At 46.0% G+C, this 22,386-nt stretch overlaps 1 protein-coding gene across 2 annotated transcripts in view; it reads right to left on the bottom strand.

The window, feature by feature from the left end:
* The window catches only part of U2AF2 (U2 small nuclear RNA auxiliary factor 2), a 180,027-nt gene extending 160,756 nt beyond the window's left edge, over positions 1-19,271 (bottom strand). The window contains exon 1 of one of the 2 annotated variants that reach the window (XM_069743087.1): positions 19,061-19,271. In XM_069743087.1, the coding sequence (XP_069599188.1) occupies positions 19,061-19,109 (49 nt within the window). In that variant the 5' untranslated portion in view covers positions 19,110-19,271. The remainder of the gene's footprint in view (positions 1-19,060) is intronic. The other variant, XM_069743088.1, reaches the window with a different exon arrangement.
* Positions 19,272-22,386: the final 3,115 nt, after the last annotated feature.

Here is a 22,386-nt window from a genome sequence, read left to right as displayed (position 1 = left end):
CCGAGTACGCCGATACCTCATATGTGGGGGTAAACCACTGTTTGGGCACTCGGCAGGGCTCGGAAGAGAAGGCGCGCCATTTGACTTTTTGAATGGAAAATTAGCTCCAATTGTTAGCGGACACCATGTCGCGTTTGGAGAGCCCCTGTGTGCCTAAACATTGGAGCTCCCCCACAAGTGACCCCATTTTGGAAACTAGACCCCCAAAGGAACTAATCTAGATGTGTGGTGAGGACTTTGAACCCCCAAGTGCTTCACAGAAGTTTATAACGCAGAGCCATGAAAATAAAAAAAAAAATTATTTTCTCAAAAATGATCTTTTAGCCTGCAATTTTTTATTTTCCCAAGGGTAACAGGAGAAATTTGACCCCAAAAGTTGTTGTCCAGTTTCTCCTGAGTACGCTGATACCCCATATGTGGGGGTAAATCACTGTTTGGGCACATGCCGGGGCTCGGAAGTGAAGTAGTGACGTTTTGAAATGCAGACTTTGATGGAATGCTCTGTGGGCGTCACGTTGCGTTTGCAGAGCCCCTGATGTGGCTTAACAGTAGAAACCCCCCACAAGTGACCCCATTTTGGAAACTAGACCCTGAAAGGAACTTATCTAGATGTGTGGTGAGCACTTTGAACCCCCAAGTGCTTCATAGAAGTTTATAATGCAGAGCCGTGAAAATAATAAATACGTTTTCTTTCCTCAAAAATAATTATTTAGCCCAGAATTTTTTAATTTTCCCAAGGGTAACAGGAGAAATTTGACCCCAATATTTGTTGTCCAGTTTCTCCTGAGTACGGTGATACCCATATGTGGGGGTAAACTACTGTTTGGGCACATGCCGGGGCTTGGAATTGAAGTAGTGACGTTTTGAAATGCAGACTTTCATGGAATGCTCTGCGGGCGTCACGTTGCGTTTGCAGAGCCCCTGATGTGCCTAAACAGTAGAAACCCCCCACAAGTGACCCCATTTTGGAAACTAGACCCTGAAAGGAACTTATCTAGATGTGTGGTGAGCACTTTGAACCCCCAAGTGCTTCATAGAAGTTTATAATGCAGAGCCGTGAAAATAATAAATACGTTTTCCCAGTGGAAACCTTGAAAGGCATCTTGAACAAAAAATGAGCAATTTTCAGCAAAGTCCATAAGGATCACAAGCTCTCCAGGTTTCAGATTTTCCTTCAACGATTTCAGATAGCAACTTTGATGCTTGGCAATGTAGTGATGGCTACAAAGTTTAGAAATTTTCAAAACCAATTTTTCAATGAAATCTTCTATAGTCAGTTGTTTGGTAACAAGCGTGTCTCGATCAGTGTGAATCCATTGTTTGAACTCAATAATATCTTCATGGTCACTGTTGACAAACACATTGACTAGAAATTCTTTTAAAACTTCAGGACCCGGGCATTCAATTTCAGCATCATACCCAGTATAGAACTCTAATGGCTATGTGCTAAAGTTTGCAAAATCCTCTTAGCTGAAGCTGCAGGCTTGGTGGAACCTCCAGTGAAAAGTCAACAGTGCCCAATGTATTTGAGATCTGGCCCTAAAAATTTACAGAACCTCTTTTCAAACATACATGTACATCCTTATAAATTTTCAGCAAAATCGGAGGTCGAGTGTGGACCACTGGTCCACTTGACATGGAATGACCCAATACCCAGTTTAAATTAACTAATTAGATGCCAAATGTTTGGCAGCATCTCCACAACAGAGGCAAATTTAAAAAAAAAAACATTATATTCCATATTGCAGCCACAATTACATTTTGTATCTAGTTCAACATGAAAAATTTGGTTAAAAGGTCATCTTACGATTTTATTTTTTTACGATCTGTGGCCGCCTAATTCTAAAGGTCAGTGGGATTCTGACAGCCGACCCCACTAATCAAATATGGTACGGATAATACTCTTGCATGGGGTAGAACATAACTGCATGCAAAATAATATGGAGATATTTGACAGAATATAGCAGTGCCTAGATTATGGGAATGCTCAACTGACTTTCATAGCACTGTATTACAATGCATACAGCAGTGACAGTCACTGCAAGGGACCCTGAAAAGCATCCAGTGGACTCCATTGTTAGTGTACAATGTACCGTATTCTTCGGATTATAAGAAGCACCCCAAATTTCGAGACGAAAAATAGGAAAAATATATATTTTTTAATAAAATGGCAGTGCTTGTTATAATCCATGCATCGTATTGCTTACCGGGGAAGGTGGCTGCGGTGAAGTGGGCTCCCAGGGTTGCTGCTGGAGGAGGCAGGAGTGGAGTGTTGCTGCAAGACGCAGGTGGGGAGGGGGGAGCTCCTGCGCTGCGGGGGTGGGGGGATGGGTGGGAAGGTCTGCCGACTTTTCGTGAAATGCGTGAGCCCCCCAACCGGTCATCCATGCTTTCCTGTGTGGTGGACTTCTGGAAAATGGCCGCCAAGATCTTGGTGCCAAAATCTCCATCTGCGCATGTGCCGCCTCTCAGTGGCGATTTTTCCAAAGTCGACCACACAGGAAAGCATAGACGAACTGCCAGGGGCTCTGGCCTTTAACAAAATGGCGGCACGCAGCCCGGGCGGCGGCACGCAGCCCGGGCGGCGGCCATCCCTTAAATCCAGCCTACAATAGTACCGGTAACAGTTATTAAAGGGAATCTGTCACCCCAAAAATCGTATATAAGCTAAGGCCACCACCATCAGGGTCTTATCTATGGCATTCTGTAAAGCTGTAGATAAGCCCCCGATGTAACCTGAAAGATAAGAAAAACAGGTTATATTTGTGACTGGGTATGCGACAGAGCAGAAAGACACCAGGCCGATAAACAATCCAACAAGAATTATTGGAACAAGGAACTGGGACAAAACGAGTCCACAACGAGTCCACAACGAGTCCACAACGAGTCCACAACGAGTCCACAACGAGTCCACAACGAGTCCACAACGAGTCCACAACGAGTCCACAACGAGTCCACAACGAGTCCACAACGAGTGAGTAGATCCGGGGGCACCACTGGGCAATCCAGCGCCAGGAAAAAAGCAACAGTCTTTGAGTGAATTCAATAGATCCAGCAGATGAGGGGCACAACACAGTCCCACGTGGTAGCTTCCAACAATACACACGGTCACAGGGATACTCATTGAACGTCTGCTCGCTCCCGTCCCATATTATAAAAATATTGTCAGCAAAACGTAAGTAAAGACGTATATGCCTAAGGTAGAGGTTATAGGACCCGGTGACATGCTTCTCCGCGAAAAACAGGTTCGCGAAAACGCATGCCACCGGAGCACCCATTGCGGTACCGGTCTTTTATAGGTGCCAACTTAAATAGGAAAGTACGAAGTCCAAACCATCAATTAAGAACGAGACAATTTTCAGAGGGATGCTGACTTTTGCAATTTAACGGCTTCTGCTCCTTTATTTGCCTATAAACGATCTAAAAATATAGGTGATCTTTTAATCAAAAACCGGCTTGAACCGATAGACAGTAATTGGATTAAAAAAAAAAAAAAACTTTGCCACAGGGTAATTTTAAATGCGGAAACTGCAGTTTTTGCCACCTGCATAAAACTGAAAATCCCCTTAGAATGGGCGATATAGAGCACTATGTTAAGGATTTTGTGACTTGTAAAAGTAAATACTTAGTATACGTAATTTTTTGTCCGTGCAATCATTTTTATATTGGCAAAACAATACGACCGTTAATGGTCCGATTTCGTGAAAACTTCAATTCGGTGTTAACAGGGAAAGAGCGCGTGCGTTTTGTGAAACATATGCAGGAGAAACACTGCAGCGACCCAAACCTATTACGTTTTGCCGGCCTAGAAATAGTTAATTTGCCATCACAGGGTGATAATCATAATAAATTACTTTTACAACGGGAAGCCAAATGGATACCAAGAACCAATGCCCAAGGTCCAATAGGCTTAAATGACAAGCTGGATATGGTAGTTTTTGTTTACTTCGTCTTTGAGAAGCAGTCAGTTATTAGAGGTTGTTGGTTTTTAACCTTTTGTATACAGTGTTTTATATGTATGGTGATTGCAGCCCTTTAAAAGGAAATGACATCACCATAGAAATTCACATGGACCCATAGAAGCGCTTGTGCGCGAAACGGCCGTCGTCCCATCTCTTCACTCTCTCGCTTCCTCATGTACTCCTGTCGTTGCTGCATAATGTCTGTTATGGTGTAAGTGCTAAATAAAGGACACAAATTTAGCTGAAGATGATAGAGGGTGAGTGCCGCATTCTTTCTATTTGTACAGTAATTTTTCTGCCTTGAAATGAGGTTTATTGTACTAACAGAAAATGTGCAATCTGCATTCAAACAAAATTTGACAAGTGCATAAGTATGGGCACCCCACCAGAAAAGTGACATTAATATTTAGTAACATAGTAACATAGTAACATAGTTAGTAAGGCCGAAAAAAGACATTTGTCCATCCAGTTCAGCCTATATTCCATCATAATAAATACCCAGATCTACGTCCTTCTACAGAACCTAATAATTGTATGATACAATATTGTTCTGCTCCAGGAAGACATCCAGGCCTCTCTTGAACCCCTCGACTGAGTTCGCCATCACCACCTCCTCAGGCAAGCAATTCCAGATTCTCACTGCCCTAACAGTAAAGAATCCTCTTCTATGTTGGTGGAAAAACCTTCTCTCCTCCAGACGCAAAGAATGCCCCCTTGTGCCCGTCACCTTCCTTGGTATAAACAGATCCTCAGCGAGATATTTGTATTGTCCCCTTATATACTTATACATGGTTATTAGATCGCCCCTCAGTCGTCTTTTTTCTAGACTAAATAATCCTAATTTCGCTAATCTATCTGGGTATTGTAGTTCTCCCATCCCCTTTATTAATTTTGTTGCCCTCCTTTGTACTCTCTCAAGTTCCATTATATCCTTCCTGAGCACCGGTGCCCAAAACTGGACACAGTACTCCATGTGCAGTCTAACTAGGGATTTGTACAGAGGCAGTATAATGCTCTCATCATGTGTATCCAGACCTCTTTTAATGCACCCCATGATCCTGTTTGCCTTGGCAGCTGCTGCCTGGCACTGGCTGCTCCAGGTAAGTTTATCATTAACTAGGATCCCCAAGTCCTTCTCCCTGTCAGATTTACCCAGTGGTTTCCCGTTCAGTGTGTAATGGTGATATTGATTCCCTCTTCCCATGTGTATAACCTTACATTTATCATTGTTAAACCTCATCTGCCACTGAGATGGAGGAGTAGATCCTCCTTTTGCAAAAATAACAGCCTCTAGTCACTTCCTGTAGCTTTTAATGAGTTCCTGGATCCTGGATGAAGGTATTTTTGACCATTCCTCTTTACAAAACAATTCTACTTCAGTTTGATGGTCGCCGATCATGGACAGCCCTCTTCAAATGATCCCACAGATGTTCAATGATATTCAGGTCTGGGGACTGGGATGGCCATTCCAGAACAGTGTAATTGTTCCTCTGCATGAATGCCTGAGTAGATTTGGAGCGATGTTTTGGATCATTGTCTTGCTGAAAGATCCATCCCCTGCGTAACTTCAACTTTGTCACTGATTTATGAACATTATTGTCAAGAATCTGCTGATACTGAGAGGAATCCATGCGTACCTCAACTTTAACAAGATTCCTGGTGCCGGCATTGGCCACACAGCCCCAAAACATGATGGAACCTCCACCAAATTTTACTGTGGGTAGCAAGTGTTTTTCTTGGAATGCTGTGTTTTTTGGCCGTCATGCATAACGCCTTTTTGTATGACCAAACTCCTCAATCTTGGTTTCATCAGTCCACATGACCTTCTTCAAAAAAGAAATTGGCTTCTCCAAATGTGCTTTTGCATACCTCAGCCGATTTTGTGGCGTGCTTGCAGAAACGGCTTCTTTCGCATCACTCTCCCATACAGCTTCTCCTTGTGCAAAGTGCATTGTATATAGTTGACCAATGCACAGTGACACCATCTGCAGCAAGTTGATACTGCAGCTCTCTGGAGGTGGTCTGAGGATTGTCCTTGACTGATCTCACCATTCTTCTTCTCTGCCTTTCTGATGTTTTTCTTGGCCTGCCACTTCTGGCCTTAACAAGTGTTCTTCCATTTCCTTACTATGTTCCTCACAGTGGAAATGGACAGGTTAAATCTCAGAGACAGCTTTTTGAATCCTTCCCCTGAACAACTATGTTGAATAATCTTTGTTTTCAGATCATTAGACAGTTGTTTTGAGAAGCCCATGATGCCACTCTTCAGAGGAGATTCAAACAGGAGAACAACTTGCAAGTGGCCACTTTAAGTAGCTTTTCTCATGATTGCATACACCTGGCTATGAAGTTCAAAGCTCAGTGAGGTTAGAAAACCAAAAAAAGTGCTTTAGTAAGTCAGTAAAAAGTAGGTAGGAGTATTTAAAACAAGAAAATGATAAGGGTGCTCACTTATGCACCTGTCAAATTTTGTTTGAATGCAGATTGCACATTTTCTGTTAGTACAATAAACCTCATTTCAAGGCAGAAACATTACTGTGTCCAACAGTTATTAGATATATGAAACTGAAATAGCTGTTGCAAAAAAAAACAATTTTTATAAAACATTAAGCTTAAGATCTTCTCCACGGTATTCACGGTGGAAAATGAAATGCTAGGTGAAATCCCAAGAAACAATGAAAACCCTATATTAAGAGTCACCAATCTAACCCAAGAAGAGGTGCGAAACCGGCTAAATAAGATTAAAATAGATAAATCTCCGGGTCCGGATGGCATACACCCACGAGTACTAAGAGAACTAAGTAATGTAATAGATAAACCATTATTTCTTATTTTTAGTGACTCTATAGCGACAGGGTCTGTTCCGCAGGACTGGCGCATAGCAAATGTGGTGCCAATATTCAAAAAGGGCTCTAAAAGTGAACCTGGAAATTATAGGCCAGTAAGTCTAACCTCTATTGTTGGTAAAATATTTGAAGGGTTTCTGAGGGATGTTATTCTGGATTATCTCAATGAGAATAACTGTTTAACTCCATATCAGCATGGGTTTATGAGAAATCGCTCCTGTCAAACCAATCTAATCAGTTTTTATGAAGAGGTAAGCTATAGACTGGACCACGGTGAGTCATTGGACGTGGTATATCTCGATTTTTCCAAAGCGTTTGATACCGTGCCGCACAAGAGGTTGGTACACAAAATGAGAATGCTTGGTCTGGGGGAAAATGTGTGTAAATGGGTTAGTAACTGGCTTAGTGATAGAAAGCAGAGGGTGGTTATAAATGGTATAGTCTCTAACTGGGTCGCTGTGACCAGTGGGGTACCGCAGGGGTCAGTATTGGGACCTGTTCTCTTCAACATATTCATTAATGATCTGGTAGAAGGTTTACACAGTAAAATATCGATATTTGCAGATGATACAAAACTATGTAAAGCAGTTAATACAAGAGAAGATAGTATTCTGCTACAGATGGATCTGGATAAGTTGGAAACTTGGGCTGAAAGGTGGCAGATGAGGTTTAACAATGATAAATGTAAGGTTATACACATGGGAAGAGGGAATCAATATCACCATTACACACTGAACGGGAAACCACTGGGTAAATCTGACAGGGAGAAGGACTTGGGGATCCTAGTTAATGATAAACTTACCTGGAGCAGCCAGTGCCAGGCAGCAGCTGCCAAGGCAAACAGGATCATGGGGTGCATTAAAAGAGGTCTGGATACACATGATGAGAGCATTATACTGCCTCTGTACAAATCCCTAGTTAGACCGCACATGGAGTACTGTGTCCAGTTTTGGGCACCGGTGCTCAGGAAGGATATAATGGAACTAGAGAGAGTACAAAGGAGGGCAACAAAATTAATAAAGGGGATGGGAGAACTACAATACCCAGATAGATTAGCGAAATTAGGATTATTTAGTCTAGAAAAAAGACGACTGAGGGGCGATCTAATAACCATGTATAAGTATATAAGGGGACAATACAAATATCTCGCTGAGGATCTGTTTATACCAAGGAAGGTGACGGGCACAAGGGGGCATTCTTTGCGTCTGGAGGAGAGAAGGTTTTTCCACCAACATAGAAGAGGATTCTTTACTGTTAGGGCAGTGAGAATCTGGAATTGCTTGCCTGAGGAGGTGGTGATGGCGAACTCAGTCGAGGGGTTCAAGAGAGGCCTGGATGTCTTCCTGGAGCAGAACAATATTGTATCATACAATTATTAGGTTCTGTAGAAGGACGTAGATCTGGGGATTTATTATGATGGAATATAGGCTGAACTGGATGGACAAATGTCTTTTTTCGGCCTTACTAACTATGTTACTATGTTACTATGTAAGATTAATAAGGGTGCCCAAACTTTTTCATATAACTGTACTACATGGCTCCTATATACTACGTGGCCTGTGCTATATACTATATGGCTGCTATATACATACATATTCTAGAATACCTGAAGCATTAGAATCGGGCCACCATCTAGTAAGTATATATGGGGACAATACAAATCTCTCCAAGGATTTGTTTATACCAAGGAAAATGACGGTCGCAGGGGGCCATTCTCTGCATCTGGGGGAGAGAAGGTTTTTCCCACCAACAAAGAGGATCCTTTACTGGTAGGGCAGTGAGAATCTGGAATTCCTTGCCTGAGGAGGTGGTGATGGCGAAGGGGTTCAAGAGAGGCCTGGATGTTTTCCTGGAGCGTAACAATATTGTATTTTACAGTTATTAGGTTCTGTAGAAGGACGTAGATCTGGGGATTTATTCTGACGGAATATAGGCTGAAATGGATGGACAAATGTCTTTTTTCGGCCTTACTAACTATGTTACTATGTCCCAGTATGGGATATTACCATCTTACAGCAGATTGCTGATGTGACACTGCACTGCAGAGTCTCAGATCAGTATCTGACAGGCAGGAAAAGAAGAATCCCACCTTCCCTGCAGGACCCCACGGTCATCTTGGTCCATGGAGACCATCAAAACAACGCAATCGTATTGCGCTATTCTGATGAAAGCGCGCAGGCACCCCCCCTCCCTGCACAATGCTTCTCTATGCACCTGTCACTACTGACAGCAGCATCAGAGGGGTTAAATGCTCACGATTGGTGCCCTGATCGTGGGCATTGCTGCGGGGTGTCAGCTGTCACATACAGAATTTCGTCTCTTCATGACATGGAGACAACGTGTATGAATTGAAGATCCAGCGAAGTCAAATAAAAATATTTAAGACAGGATAAAGTCATTGGCATTGTTGTGATAAGACAGTAAAATTAGTAAAAAATGTGTGAAAGAGTCTTACCAGACACGTTTCTAACACAGCATTTACTCTTAAACTCTAATTGCCTTACTCTATGTGCACACATTCAGGATTTTTTGCAGAAATATCCTGAGAAAATCCAGAATTTTTCTGCAAGAAATCTGCATGCGTTTTTCGCACGTTTATACCGTGTTTTTGGTGCGTTTTTTTGCAGATTTTTTCAGACATTTCCCAATGCATTCTATAGTGGGAAATCCGCAAAATTAATGAACATGCTGCGTTTTTTACCGCGATGCGCACAAAAATTGCGGAATTCATTAAAAATTATGGGATGCATAATGTATGTTTTTTTTTGCGGTTTTATAGCGTTTTTAAAGCGAAAAAAACGCAAAAAAAAAAACACGAGAAATCAGCAACGTGTGCACACAGCCTAAAGATTCACCTTTTCACTTGGCTTCGCTCGAACGTCAATTCAATTTATACACATTGCTGCACATATGCTAAACAAATGTAAATTGAAGGCTCTGATTCTAGTGCATTGGTATTAGCAGTCGGTAGTGCTGCTTGCTACCAGTCTATGCTATCTAGAAGCCAAGTCTGCTAAGCAATGTAATGAGGATTACAAAACTTGCGCACTCGCCTGCATTGTACATGTTGTCCAATATAACATGACAAACACTTTTCTATTCCACTTTTTTGAACACTCATTTTGACTGACAAAAATGCCTAAACTGCTCTAAAACTAAGTATGAATGAGGCCTAGCACTATCACTTCCCCTGCTTGCAACAAATGCTATTACTATCTGAAAAATGTGTCCAGTTTCAGTTATTTGTCCCCTAGCGTAATAAAAACAAACCGCCCTGAAAACACCTTCCCCAGATCAACCAGAGTCTTCACCACTGTTCCTGGTGTCTAGCGCTGGCTGCAGCACTGAATTCAACAGTGTGGAGCGCTAGTGAGCTCAGCAGCTTTGCCAGCGTAGATGCCCATCCAAGAGCCACAGAGATCAGATTAGTGGAAGCCTATGCCAGATACCAGGAGCATTGGCAGAATACAGGCTTCTGTTGCGATAAAACCAAATTAAATCTAGGGACAAACATCTAAGGCTACTTTCACACTTTCATTTTTTAGCTTGCGTCACAATCCGTCATTTTTTGAGAATGCAGGATCCTGCATTTTCCCATACACTTGTATTAGCGACGGATTGTGAAGGATTGTCGTCTGTTTCATCCGTCGTGCACTGGATCCGTCGGAAATAACGGTCCGTCGTGAAGAGAAAACGTTGAGAGGAACGTTTTTCGTGCACGTCGGAAAATCGGTCAGCGACATCCTGCGCTGCCCGTCGTCAGCTATAATGGAAGCCTATGGACGCAAGGGATAACTGTTCTAATAAAAGTAATTAACCCCTTTCTGCCATCCAACATACTATTCCGTCCATGTGACCTGGGACTTACCGTATATACTCGAGTATAAGCCGAGATTTTCAGCTCATTTTTTTTTAGGCTGAAAGTGCCCCTCTCAGCTTATACTCTAGTCTCCCCCACCGGTCTGTCTCCCCTCTCCCCCGGTCCGTCTCTCTTCCCTGGGGGTATTTCTTACCCCCTCCTTCACAGCAGCAGCGGAGCATGGCGATGCTGGCATGTCTTGAGTCTCCAAGGGAAGCGGAGTGCCGGAAATCTATGGAGCAAGCGGTAGCGTCTGTCATGTATGGAGACGCGGAGCTAGCAGCGTGCTGGTAATGTTCTATACATTCTATACATACAGCAGTTGTGGAGGCAAGCGGTAGTCGTATGGCAGGTGGAGGTTGCCTGTATTTTCAGTGCCGCATGCTTCACATCCAATGATGTCATGAATATTCAAAAGCCATGATGAGCGGGATCGGAAGTGTGTGCAGCGAAAATACAGGCAGCCCGCAACCTCCACCTACCGTATGGCTACCGCTTGCCTCCATGTCTGCTACTGCAGCTCCATACGTTACTGGCACAAGGCTACCTCCGGGACTCCATACGTGACAAGATGGTGCTGCTCCGCCGCTACCGCTTACTCCATAGGTTACAGGCACGCCGCTACATCCAGGACTCCATAGATGACAGGATGGCGCTGCTCCACAGCTGTGTAGAAGTGGGTAAGAAACACCCCCATGGGAGACTAGCGGACCGATGGAGAGACTTGCAGGGAGAGGCGAGACTTGCTGACCCAGTAGCTGCTGCATCTCCCCCCTCGGCGTATACTCGAGTCAATAAATTTTCCAGGATTTTGAGGTAAAATTAGGTACCTCGGCTTATAATCAGGTCGGCTTATACTCGAGTATACACGGTAATCCCCATGGACGGAATAGTACCTCATTACCGATCCGCCGCACACACAGCTGACAACCGGCACTAAGTGCCAGGAGCAGTCACGGACTGCTCCCGACCCTTTAACCACCAAAACACTGCCATCAAACATGATCTCTGCATTCAGGAGCCCGCACAGGGGCTGACAGCCCTCTGCCTTTGGATCGGAGATGCCGCCGGGTCAAGATCGCTGCCATGGAGACTCGGTCGTCATTATGACATCAGGGTCTCCAGAGACTTACTATCATGCGCAGTGCATGTCAGGACGTCTCAGTGTCAGTGCATAGAAGCTGCAGCGCTGACAGGGTCTATAGCATGCAGATCTGCATGCTACAGAAGCGATCACCCTTTTTTCTCAAAATGAGTGTCCCATAGTAGGACACATTGTAAAAAGAATGAACTTATAAAAAAAAAAAAAAAAAAAATTAAAAATGCAAAAAATTTTAAAAATATAAAATATTTACTCTATGCGCCCTCTGCTGGTTGTCCTCATATGAACTCGAGCCTGGGAGCTTTCCAGGAAAGTTCCCATGCTCGAGGGACATCCAGCAGAGGGCACATCACCGTGAATGAAGGTAACTACAGGTCATTGACCTACATTACCTTCATTCGCTGGGGTTTTGCAGGCAGGAGCACAGCTGCATTATAGCAGAGCTCCTGCCTGTAAAATATTTTAACCCCTTCAGATGGATTTACATCGTGGGACGTTAGAGATCATCGGAAGGTATGTATATTGTTGGTTTATTATTTTTCCTTTGTTACAGAGCGAGGGTCTTCAGGTGGATTGAGAGAAATAAAATATTAAAACAACCTGTGTGTTTATTTCATTAAAATAATTTTTAATAATGTGTGTGTGTTTTTTTTAACCATTTCATGCCATTGGATTAATAATGGATAGGTGTCATAATTGACACCTCTCCATTATTAATTTGGCTTAATGTCACCTTACAATAGCAAGGTGACATTAACCCTTCATTACCCCATATCCAACCGCTACACGGGAATGGGAAGAGAGTGGTCAAGTGCCAGAATGGGCGCATCTTCCAGATGTGCCTTTTCTGGGGTGGCTGGGGGCAGATGTTTTTAGCCGGGGGAGGGGGGGGGGGCAATAACCATGGACCCTCTCCAGGCTATTAATATCTGCCCTCAGTCACTGGCTTTACTACTCTGGCGGAGAAAATTGCGCGGGAGCCCATGCCAATTTTTTCCGCCATTTAACCCTTTAATAGCTAGAGCGACCAAATTTTGCACATACACACTGCTAACATTAGTAGTGTGGAATATGCAAAAAAATGGGGATATGAGATGGTTTACTGTATGTAAACCGTGTCTATATCATGTCGGGTTTAGGAAGGAGATAGCAAGAGCCGGCAATTGAATTACCGGCTTTAAATCTATCTCGCGCTGGATGATATAGAGAGATTATATATATATATATTACACACACTCAAAAAAGAGGCAGCACTCCATAGTTTAAGTGAAAAATGTGGAAGGTTTAATCGACCCACATAGCCGGGCGACGTTTCAGCTCCATCTGAGCCTTTATAAAGGCTCAGATGGAGCTGAAACGTCGCCCGGCTATGTGGGTCGATTAAACCCTCCACATTTTTCACTTAAACTATGGAGTGCTGCCTCTTTTTTGAGTGTCTGTAAACTTGCTGCAATCGCTGGACTGGTTGCTTGAGGCCCTGCACTTGAGGATATGTACTAGAGTTGTGCTGTTCCTTTTTTTTCTATATATATATATATATATATATATATATATATATATATATATATATATATATATATATATATATATATATATATATATATATATATATATATTCATAGATTGATAGACAGTATATATGTTTTTATGATTTTTTGAGCCCATGGATCCATTGTATATCCGTGTGTCGGTTTTGCAAGCCTGCGTGAAAATCTCGCAGTACGGATGCCATACGGAGGATGCCATGCGCAAAATACGCTGACACACCCTGCCTACGGAGGAGATACGGACCACTATTTTGGGGACTTTTCTGCATATTGCGGCCGTAATTTACGGACCGTATTTTTATACGCTGAGTGTGAGGCCGGCCTTAGAGAAAAATAAAATTAAAAAGTGTATTTATTTCCATTTTCCCCATTAGGGTTAAAGCCAAGATTACAGTTACGATAAAGAGTAGGGTTGGGATTAGGGGTAGGGGTGTGTAAGGGTATGTGCGCACGTATTTTTTAGGGCTGCGTATTTTTCCGCAGCGGATTTCACAAATCCGCAGGTAAAAGGCACTGCCTTTTACCTGCGGATTTACAGCGGTTTTTACGGATTTTTTGCGGATTCCACCTGCGGTTTTACGCCTGCGGATTCCTATAGAGGAGCAGGTGTATACCGCAGCGGGATCCGCACAAAGAATTGACATGATGTGGAATGTAAGTCGCAGCATGGGCACTGCGGTTTGCGTTTTCCTTAGGTTTACATTGTACTGTAAACGCATGGAAAGCTGCTGCGGATCCGCAGGTGCAGATCCACCGCGGATCAGTAACAAAATCCGCAACGTGTGCACATAGCCTTAGAGTTAGGTTTGTGGTTAGAGTTATGGGTGTGTTGGGGTTGGAGTTAGAATTGGCGGGGTTTCCACTGTATAAGCACATCAATTCCAACCAATTCTGCATTGAAAAAGTCAAACGGCGCTCCTACCCTTCTGAGCTCTGCCATGCGCCCAAACCATGGTCCCCCCCACCCCCCCAACATATGGGGTATTAGCGTACTCAGAACAAATTGCACAACAACTTTTGGGGTCCAATTTCTCCTTGTTAACCTTGTGAAAAAAAAGGGGACTAAAAACAGGTTTGTGGAAAAAATACGTACTTTTTTATTTTCACGCCACGGCGCTATAAACTTTAGTAAAACACTGGGGAAGGGGGGGTTCTCAAAGTCCTCACCACACATCTAGATAAGTTCCTGGAGTGGATGTAGTTTCCAAAATGGGGTCACTTGTTGGGGGTTTCCACTGTTTAGGCACATCAGGGGCTCTCCAAATGCGACATTATGCCCACAGACCATTGCATCAAAGTCTGCATTCCAAAACGCAACTTCATCCCTTCCGAGCCCCGACTTGTGCCCATACAGTAGTTTTCTCACACATATGGGGTATCAGCGTACTCAGGGCAGATTGGACAACAACTATTGGGGTCTAATTTCTCCTGATACCCTTGGATCTGAAGTAATTAATTTGCGGGGAAAAAAAATATATATTTTTTTTTTAAACATTCCAAAAATTCATGTGAAGCACCAGAAGGGTTAAAAAAAACTTCTAGAATGCGATTCAGGGCACTTTCAGGGGTGCAGTTTTTAGAATGGTGTCACTTTTGGGTATTTTCTATCATATAGATGCCTCAAAGTGACTTCAAATGTGATGTGGTCCCCAAAAAAAAATAAAATAAAATGGTGTAACAATGAGAAATTGCTGGTCAAATTTTAACCCTTCTAACTCACTAACTAAAAAAAAAATGTTGATTCCAAAATTGTGCAGATCAAAAGTAGACATATGGGAAATGTTACTTACCGTATTTTTCGGACTATAAGACGCACCGGACGATAAGACGCACCCCAAATTTTCAGAATAAAAATAAGGGAAAAAAAATGTTTCAAATGGGGGTACGTCTTACAGTCCGAATTCAGCTTACCAGTGAAGGGATCGCCACAGGCGGAGAAGTGGTCACAGGGACCTTTCGGTGGTCCAGGCTGGTGCGTTGGCCGGGAAAATGGCCGCCGCACGCTCAGATTCAGATCTTGTTGCCAAGATCTCGCCCCGAGATCTCGGGAGACGAGATCTCATTGACGAGATTTGAATCTAAGCGTGCGCCGGCCCGGTGGCCATTTTCCCGGCGCCCATGTTCTCGGAGGCCACCGCAACTTGCCATTCACGGATGAGCGGGGGGCCTCCGGGCTTTGACGAAATGCCGTCGGAACCCCCACTGAGCCCAGAGAGCCGCTGCCACAGCCCCGCAACACAGCCCCTGCCCGCAGCACAGCCACAGCAGCATGGGAAGGGAGGCTGCATCGGGACCGCCGCCGCATGATATGTAAGTATACTGCGACTACAAGACGCACCCCCATTTTCCCCTTACATTTTTGGGGAAAAGAGTGCGTTTTGTAGTCCGAAAAATACGGTAAGTATTGTGTGACATATCTCTGATTTAACCCCTTTCTGACCTCGGATGGGATAGTACGTCCGAGGTCAGCTCCCCTGCTTTGATGCAGGGCTCCGCGGTGAGCCCGCATCAAAGCCGGGACATGTCAGCTGTTTGCGATCTGCCCGCGCCTATTAACTAGTTAAATGCTGCTGTCAAACGCAGACAGCGGCATTTAACTACCGCATAGGCCGGAAATGACGGCATCACCGACCCCCGTCACATCATCGGAGGTCGGCGATGCTTCTCCATAGTAACCATAGAGGTCCTTGAGACCTCTATGGTTACTGATCGCCGGCAGCTGTGAGCGACACCCTGTGGTCGGCGCTCTCAGCACACCTGATTTTCTGATACATAGCAGCGAACAGCAGATCGCTGCTATGTAGCAGCAAAGGCGATCGTGCTGTGCCTGCTTCTAGCCTCCCATGGAGGTTATTGAAGCATGGCAAAAGTAAAAAAAAAAAAATGTTTAAAAAAAATGTGAAAAAAATAAAAAAAATATAAAAAGTTTACATCACCCCAATCAAAATAAATCAATAAAAAAAATATAAAATCTACACATATTTGGCATCGCCGCGCTCAGAATCGCCCGATCAATTAAAAAAAAGCATTAACCTGATCGCTAAACAGCGTAGCGAGAAAAAAAATTTGGAACGCCAGAATTACTTTTTTTTGGTCGCCGCGACAGACATCCGACCCCAGATCATGAAAAATGGAGACGCTACGAGTATCGGAAAATGGCGCAATTTTTTTTTTTTTTTAGCTTGGAATTTTTAGTTTGGAATTTTTTTTCATTACTTAGGTAAAAAATAACCTAGTCATGTTAGGTGTTTATGAACTCGTAATGACCTGGAGAATCATAATGTCTGGTCAGTTTTAGCATTTAGAGAACCTAGCAAAAAAGCCAAACAAAAAACAAGTGTGGGATTGCACTTTTTTTGCAATTTCACCGCACTTGGAATTTTTTTCCCGTTTTCTAGTACACGACATGCTAAAACCAATGATGTCGTTCAAAAGTACAACTCGTCCCGCAAAAAATAAGCCCTCACATGGCCAAATTGACGGAAAAATAAAAAAGTTATGGCTCTGGGAAGGAGGGGATTGAAAAACGAACACGGAAAAATGAAAAATCCCAAGGTCATGAAGGGGTTAAGGTACCGTCACACTGAACGATATCGCTAGCGATCTGTGACGTTGCAGCGTCCTAGCTAGCGATATCGTTCAGTTTGTCACGCAGCAGCGATCAGGATCCTGCTGTGCCATCGTTGGTCGTTGCAGAAAGTCCAGAACTTTATTTCGTCAATGGACTCCCTGCAGACATCGCTGAATCGGCGTGTATGATGCCGATTCAGCGATGTCTTCACTGGTAACCAGGGTAAACATCGGGTTACTAAGCGCCGCTGTGCTTTCCGGCCGCTGTGCTTACACAGTGCAGAGAAGCAGAGCGCCGGAGGACAGGCAGCGAAAGGTAAGTATGTAGTGTGTGGTTTTTTTTTTTTACTTTTATGCTGGTAACCAGGATAAACATCGGGTTACTAAGCGCGGCCCTGCGCTTAGTAACCCGATGTTTACCCTGGTTACCAGGGGACCGGCATCGTTGGTCGCTGGAGAGCTGTCTGTGTGACAGCTCTCCAGCGACGCTGCAGCGATCGACATCGTTGTCGATATCGCTGCAGCGTCGCTTAATGTGACGGTACCTTTAGAGGCATGAAAATTCAAAGTTGGAAAAATGTGAAATTTTCACCAAGTTTCAATTTTCTTCCACAAGTCATACCTGAGGCTAGGTTCACACTGCGTTGTGTGAACCCGTTAAACGGACTACGTTACACTGCGGCATAATGCGGTGTAACGTAGTTGCTTGCAATGGCGAACGCATCGCTAGCGCACGCCCACAATAGGCGTGCGCTAGCGATGTGCCGTCATTTGAGTGACGGACCTCGAACGCTGCTTGCAGCGTTCGAGGTCCATTCCTCGCTAGCGCAGATCGGGCATCTGCGCCAGCGGGATTGGCAAACGCGATCCCTTTTGGGATATTGCGTTAGCGCAGTCTGTTAGCCTATGCGCTAAACGGATTGCCCTAACGCAATGTGAACCTAGCCTAAGAATTTTTTTCCACTATCATGAAGTACAATGCCACGAAAAAACATTGTCAGAATCACCAGGATCTATTGAAGTGTTCCAGAGTTATAACCTCAAAGGGACAATATTCAGAATTGTAAAAATTGGCCCGGTCATTAACATGCAAACCACCCTCGGGGTAAAGGGGTTAAGGATGAATTTATAAGGAGGTGTTTTTTCGCTACAATCACAGCAAAGAAAGTTTTATTGCTATGTCCCAAAATTGCAGCAAGTAAAAAAGAAGAGAAAGAGTAGCAAAACCATGTAAATGCAGTGTAACGTGTTGCCGGGATGAGCGCATGTGATTTAGGGAGCTTACCAAGGGAAAACAAGTGATCACCGAGCAGAGAACATATAGATTGGTGGTGATCCGATTACTAGGATCCACCGTAATCAGAACACACGATTTTTCATCTATGCAGCCTGCTGATAAAGTGTGTGTGACACCAGACCACTTTATTCACTCTAGTGGCTGGAAAAAGCAGAGAGCAGCCCGATAAGGAATGAATGGAGTACAGGTCACACAAAGGCACTGGGGAACCCGATTGGGGCAGCTGCCAGTGACTGCCCCCTAGAAGTAATCAGCTAGGCGATAAAGGGGATGTCAGCTGAAAACAAGGAGGACATCAAATGCTGCAGCGCATACACTAAAACCCCAGCAATACACAAGTCACATACATGTAAAAAAGCACAATGTGTTCAGAGATCAGCAAGACGATGTGGGGCTCGGCCTCCTGTGCCGGGGCTCGGCCTCCTGTGCCGGGGCTCGGCCTCCTGTGCCGGGGCTCGGCCTCCTGTGCCGGGGCTCGGCCTCCTGTGCCGGGGCTCGGCCTCCTGTGCCGGGGCTCGGCCTCCTGTGCCGGGGCTCGGCCTCCTGTGCCGGGGCTCGGCCTCCTGTGCCGGGGCTCGGCCTCCTGTGCCGGGGCTCGGCCTCCTGTGCCGGGGCTCGGCCTCCTGTGCCGGGGCTCGGCCTCCTGTGCCGGGGCTCGGCCTCCTGTGCCGGGCGCTCGGCCTCCTGTGCCGGGGCTCGGCCTCCTGTGCCGGGGCTCGGCGGGAAATCGGCCGTGCTAACAACGTGGCCCCGAGACCCTAGAAAGCGGGCACGGGAACCATCTGCGAAGCCTCCATCTGTTGCGGCCTACTAACACGTACAAAGCCGGAGACACCTCGTGCTATGCCAGAGGCCGCAAACATTGCTCAGCGCTCACCTTGCTTGTTCTCGTTTAGCTGACGCTCAAACTCGTCGAAGTCGGACATGATGACGACCTCGACAAATCTCCGGCCTCTGTGAGATCGTATTCGCGCACTTAGTCTCCGCGCCCTTCAGTCTCCAACAGGAAAATGAGGTTTCAGCTTCACACTTACCTAACTGCTTCGACTGTTTCCGGAACGAAGGGCGGTGCTTAAGCAGAACATCGACTATTCCGGGAGTGAAAAACAAAGCGAAGCTGCAGTGTTCGGGGATTTCCGGAGAACTGGGAGGCGCTCAACAACTAACGGCTACATGAATGAAACAAAAGGCAAAAAACCGTGCAAAGTGCGCTACGCTACAGAAAACTACTGAGTGCGTGGATTGGCTCAGCTTTGTGGCAGCGGAACACGGTCCTCTGTCTGCTGTTACCACTATGTGGATCTGGCTCCTGAACTACACGGTCCTCTGTCTGCTGTTAGTCCTTACATATGGATCTGGCTGCTGCAGGACACTGTCCTCTGTCTGCTGTTAGTCCTTACATACGGATCTGACTGCTGCAGGACACGGTCCTCTGTCTGCTGTTAGCCCTTACATACGGATCTGACTGCTGCAGGACACGGTCCTCTGTCTGCTGTTAGTCCTTACATACGGATCTGGCTGCTGCAGGACACGGTCCTCTGTCTGCTGTTAGTCCTTACATACGGATCTGGCTGCTGCAGGACACGGTCCTCTGTCTGCTGTTAGTCCTTACATACGGATCTGGCTGCTGCAGGACACGGTCCTCTGTCTGCTGTTAGCCCTTACATACGGATCTGACTGCTGCAGGACACGGTCCTCTGTCTGCTGTTAGTCCTTACATACGGATCTGGCTGCTGCAGGACACGGTCCTCTGTCTGCTGTTAGTCCTTACATACGGATCTGGCTGCTGCAGGACACGGTCCTCTGTCTGCTGTTAGTCCTTACATACGGATCTGGCTGCTGCAGGACACGGTCCTCTGTCTGCTGTTAGCCCTTACATACGGATCTGACTGCTGCAGGACACGGTCCTCTGTCTGCTGTTAGTCCTTACATACGGATCTGGCTGCTGCAGGACACGGTCCTCTGTCTGCTGTTAGCCCTTACATACGGATCTGACTGCTGCAGGACACGGTCCTCTGTCTGCTGTTAGTCCTTACATACGGATCTGGCTGCTGCAGGACACTGTCCTCTGTCTGCTGTTAGCCCTTACATACGGATCTGGCTGCTGCAGGACACGGTCCTCTGTCTGCTGTTAGTCCTTACATACGGATCTGGCTGCTGCAGGACACGGTCCTCTGTCTGCTGTTAGCCCTTACATACGGATCTGACTGCTGCAGGACACGGTCCTCTGTCTGCTGTTAGTCCTTACATACGGATCTGGCTGCTGCAGGACACGGTCCTCTGTCTGCTGTTAGTCCTTACATACGAATCTGACTGCTCCAGGACACGGTCCTCTGTCTGCTGTTAGTCCTTACATACGGATCTGGCTGCTGCAGGACACGGTCCTCTGTCTGCTGTTAGCCCTTACATACGGACCTGGCTGCTGCAGGACACGGTCCTCTGTCTGCTGTTAGTCCTTACATACGGACCTGGCTGCTGCAGGACACGGTCCTCTGTCTGCTGTTAGCCCTTACATATGGATCTGACTGCTGCACTACACGGTCCTCTGTCTGCTGTTAGCCCTTACATACGGATCTGACTGCTGCAGGACACGGTCCTCTGTCTGCTGTTAGTCCTTACATACGGATCTGGCTGCTGCAGGACACGGTCCTCTGTCTGCTGTTAGTCCTTACATACGGATCTGACTCCTGCAGGACACGGTCCTCTGTCTGCTGTTAGTCCTTACATACGGATCTGGCTGCTGCAGGACCCGGTCCTCTGTCTGCTGTTAGTCCTTACATACGGATCTGGCTGCTGCAGGACACGGTCCTCTGTCTGCTGTTAGTCCTTACATACGGATCTGGCTGCTGCAGGACACGGTCCTCTGTCTGCTGTTAGCCCTTACATACGGATCTGACTGCTGCAGGACACGGTCCTCTGTCTGCTGTTAGTCCTTACATACGGATCTGGCTGCTGCAGGACACGGTCCTCTGTCTGCTGTTAGTCCTTACATACGAATCTGACTGCTCCAGGACACGGTCCTCTGTCTGCTGTTAGTCCTTACATACGGATCTGGCTGCTGCAGGACACGGTCCTCTGTCTGCTGTTAGCCCTTACATACGGACCTGGCTGCTGCAGGACACGGTCCTCTGTCTGCTGTTAGCCCTTACATACGGACCTGGCTGCTGCAGGACACGGTCCTCTGTCTGCTGTTAGCCCTTACATATGGATCTGACTGCTGCACTACACGGTCCTCTGTCTGCTGTTAGCCCTTACATACGGATCTGACTGCTGCAGGACACGGTCCTCTGTCTGCTGTTAGCCCTTACATACGGATCTGGCTGCTGCAGGACACGGTCCTCTGTCTGCTGTTAGTCCTTACATACGAATCTGACTGCTCCAGGACACGGTCCTCTGTCTGCTGTTAGTCCTTACATACGGATCTGGCTGCTGCAGGACACGGTCCTCTGTCTGCTGTTAGTCCTTACATACGGATCTGACTGCTGCAGGACACGGTCCTCTGTCTGCTGTTAGCCCTTACATATGGATCTGACTGCTGCAGGACACGGTCCTCTGTCTGCTGTTAGTCCTTACATACGGATCTGGCTGCTGCAGGACACGGTCCTCTGTCTGCTGTTAGTCCTTACATACGGATCTGACTGCTGCAGGACACGGTCCTCTGTCTGCTGTTAGTCCTTACATACGGATCTGACTGCTCCAGGACACGGTCCTCTGTCTGCTGTTAGCCCTTACATACGGATCTGGCTGCTGCAGGACACGGTCCTCTGTCTGCTGTTAGTCCTTACATACGAATCTGACTGCTCCAGGACACGGTCCTCTGTCTGCTGTTAGTCCTTACATACGGATCTGGCTGCTGCAGGACACTGTCCTCTGTCTGCTGTTAGCCCTTACATACGGACCTGGCTGCTGCAGGACACGGTCCTCTGTCTGCTGTTAGTCCTTACATACGGATCTGACTGCTGCAGGACACGGTCCTCTGTCTGCTGTTAGCCCTTACATACGGATCTGGCTGCTGCAGGACACGGTCCTCTGTCTGCTGTTAGCCCTTACATACGGATCTGACTGCTGCAGGACACGGTCCTCTGTCTGCTGTTAGTCCTTACATACGAATCTGACTGCTGCAGGACACGGTCCTCTGTCTGCTGTTAGTCCTTACATACGGATCTGACTGCTGCAGGACACGGTCCTCTGTCTGCTGTTAGC

The sequence above is a fragment of the Ranitomeya imitator genome, chromosome 10 (assembly GCF_032444005.1).
Source record: "Ranitomeya imitator isolate aRanImi1 chromosome 10, aRanImi1.pri, whole genome shotgun sequence".
In the NCBI taxonomy this organism is placed as follows: Eukaryota; Metazoa; Chordata; class Amphibia; order Anura; family Dendrobatidae; genus Ranitomeya; species Ranitomeya imitator.
Note: the sequence above shows the minus strand (reverse complement) of the source record. Positions and strands in the feature narration are given on the sequence as shown.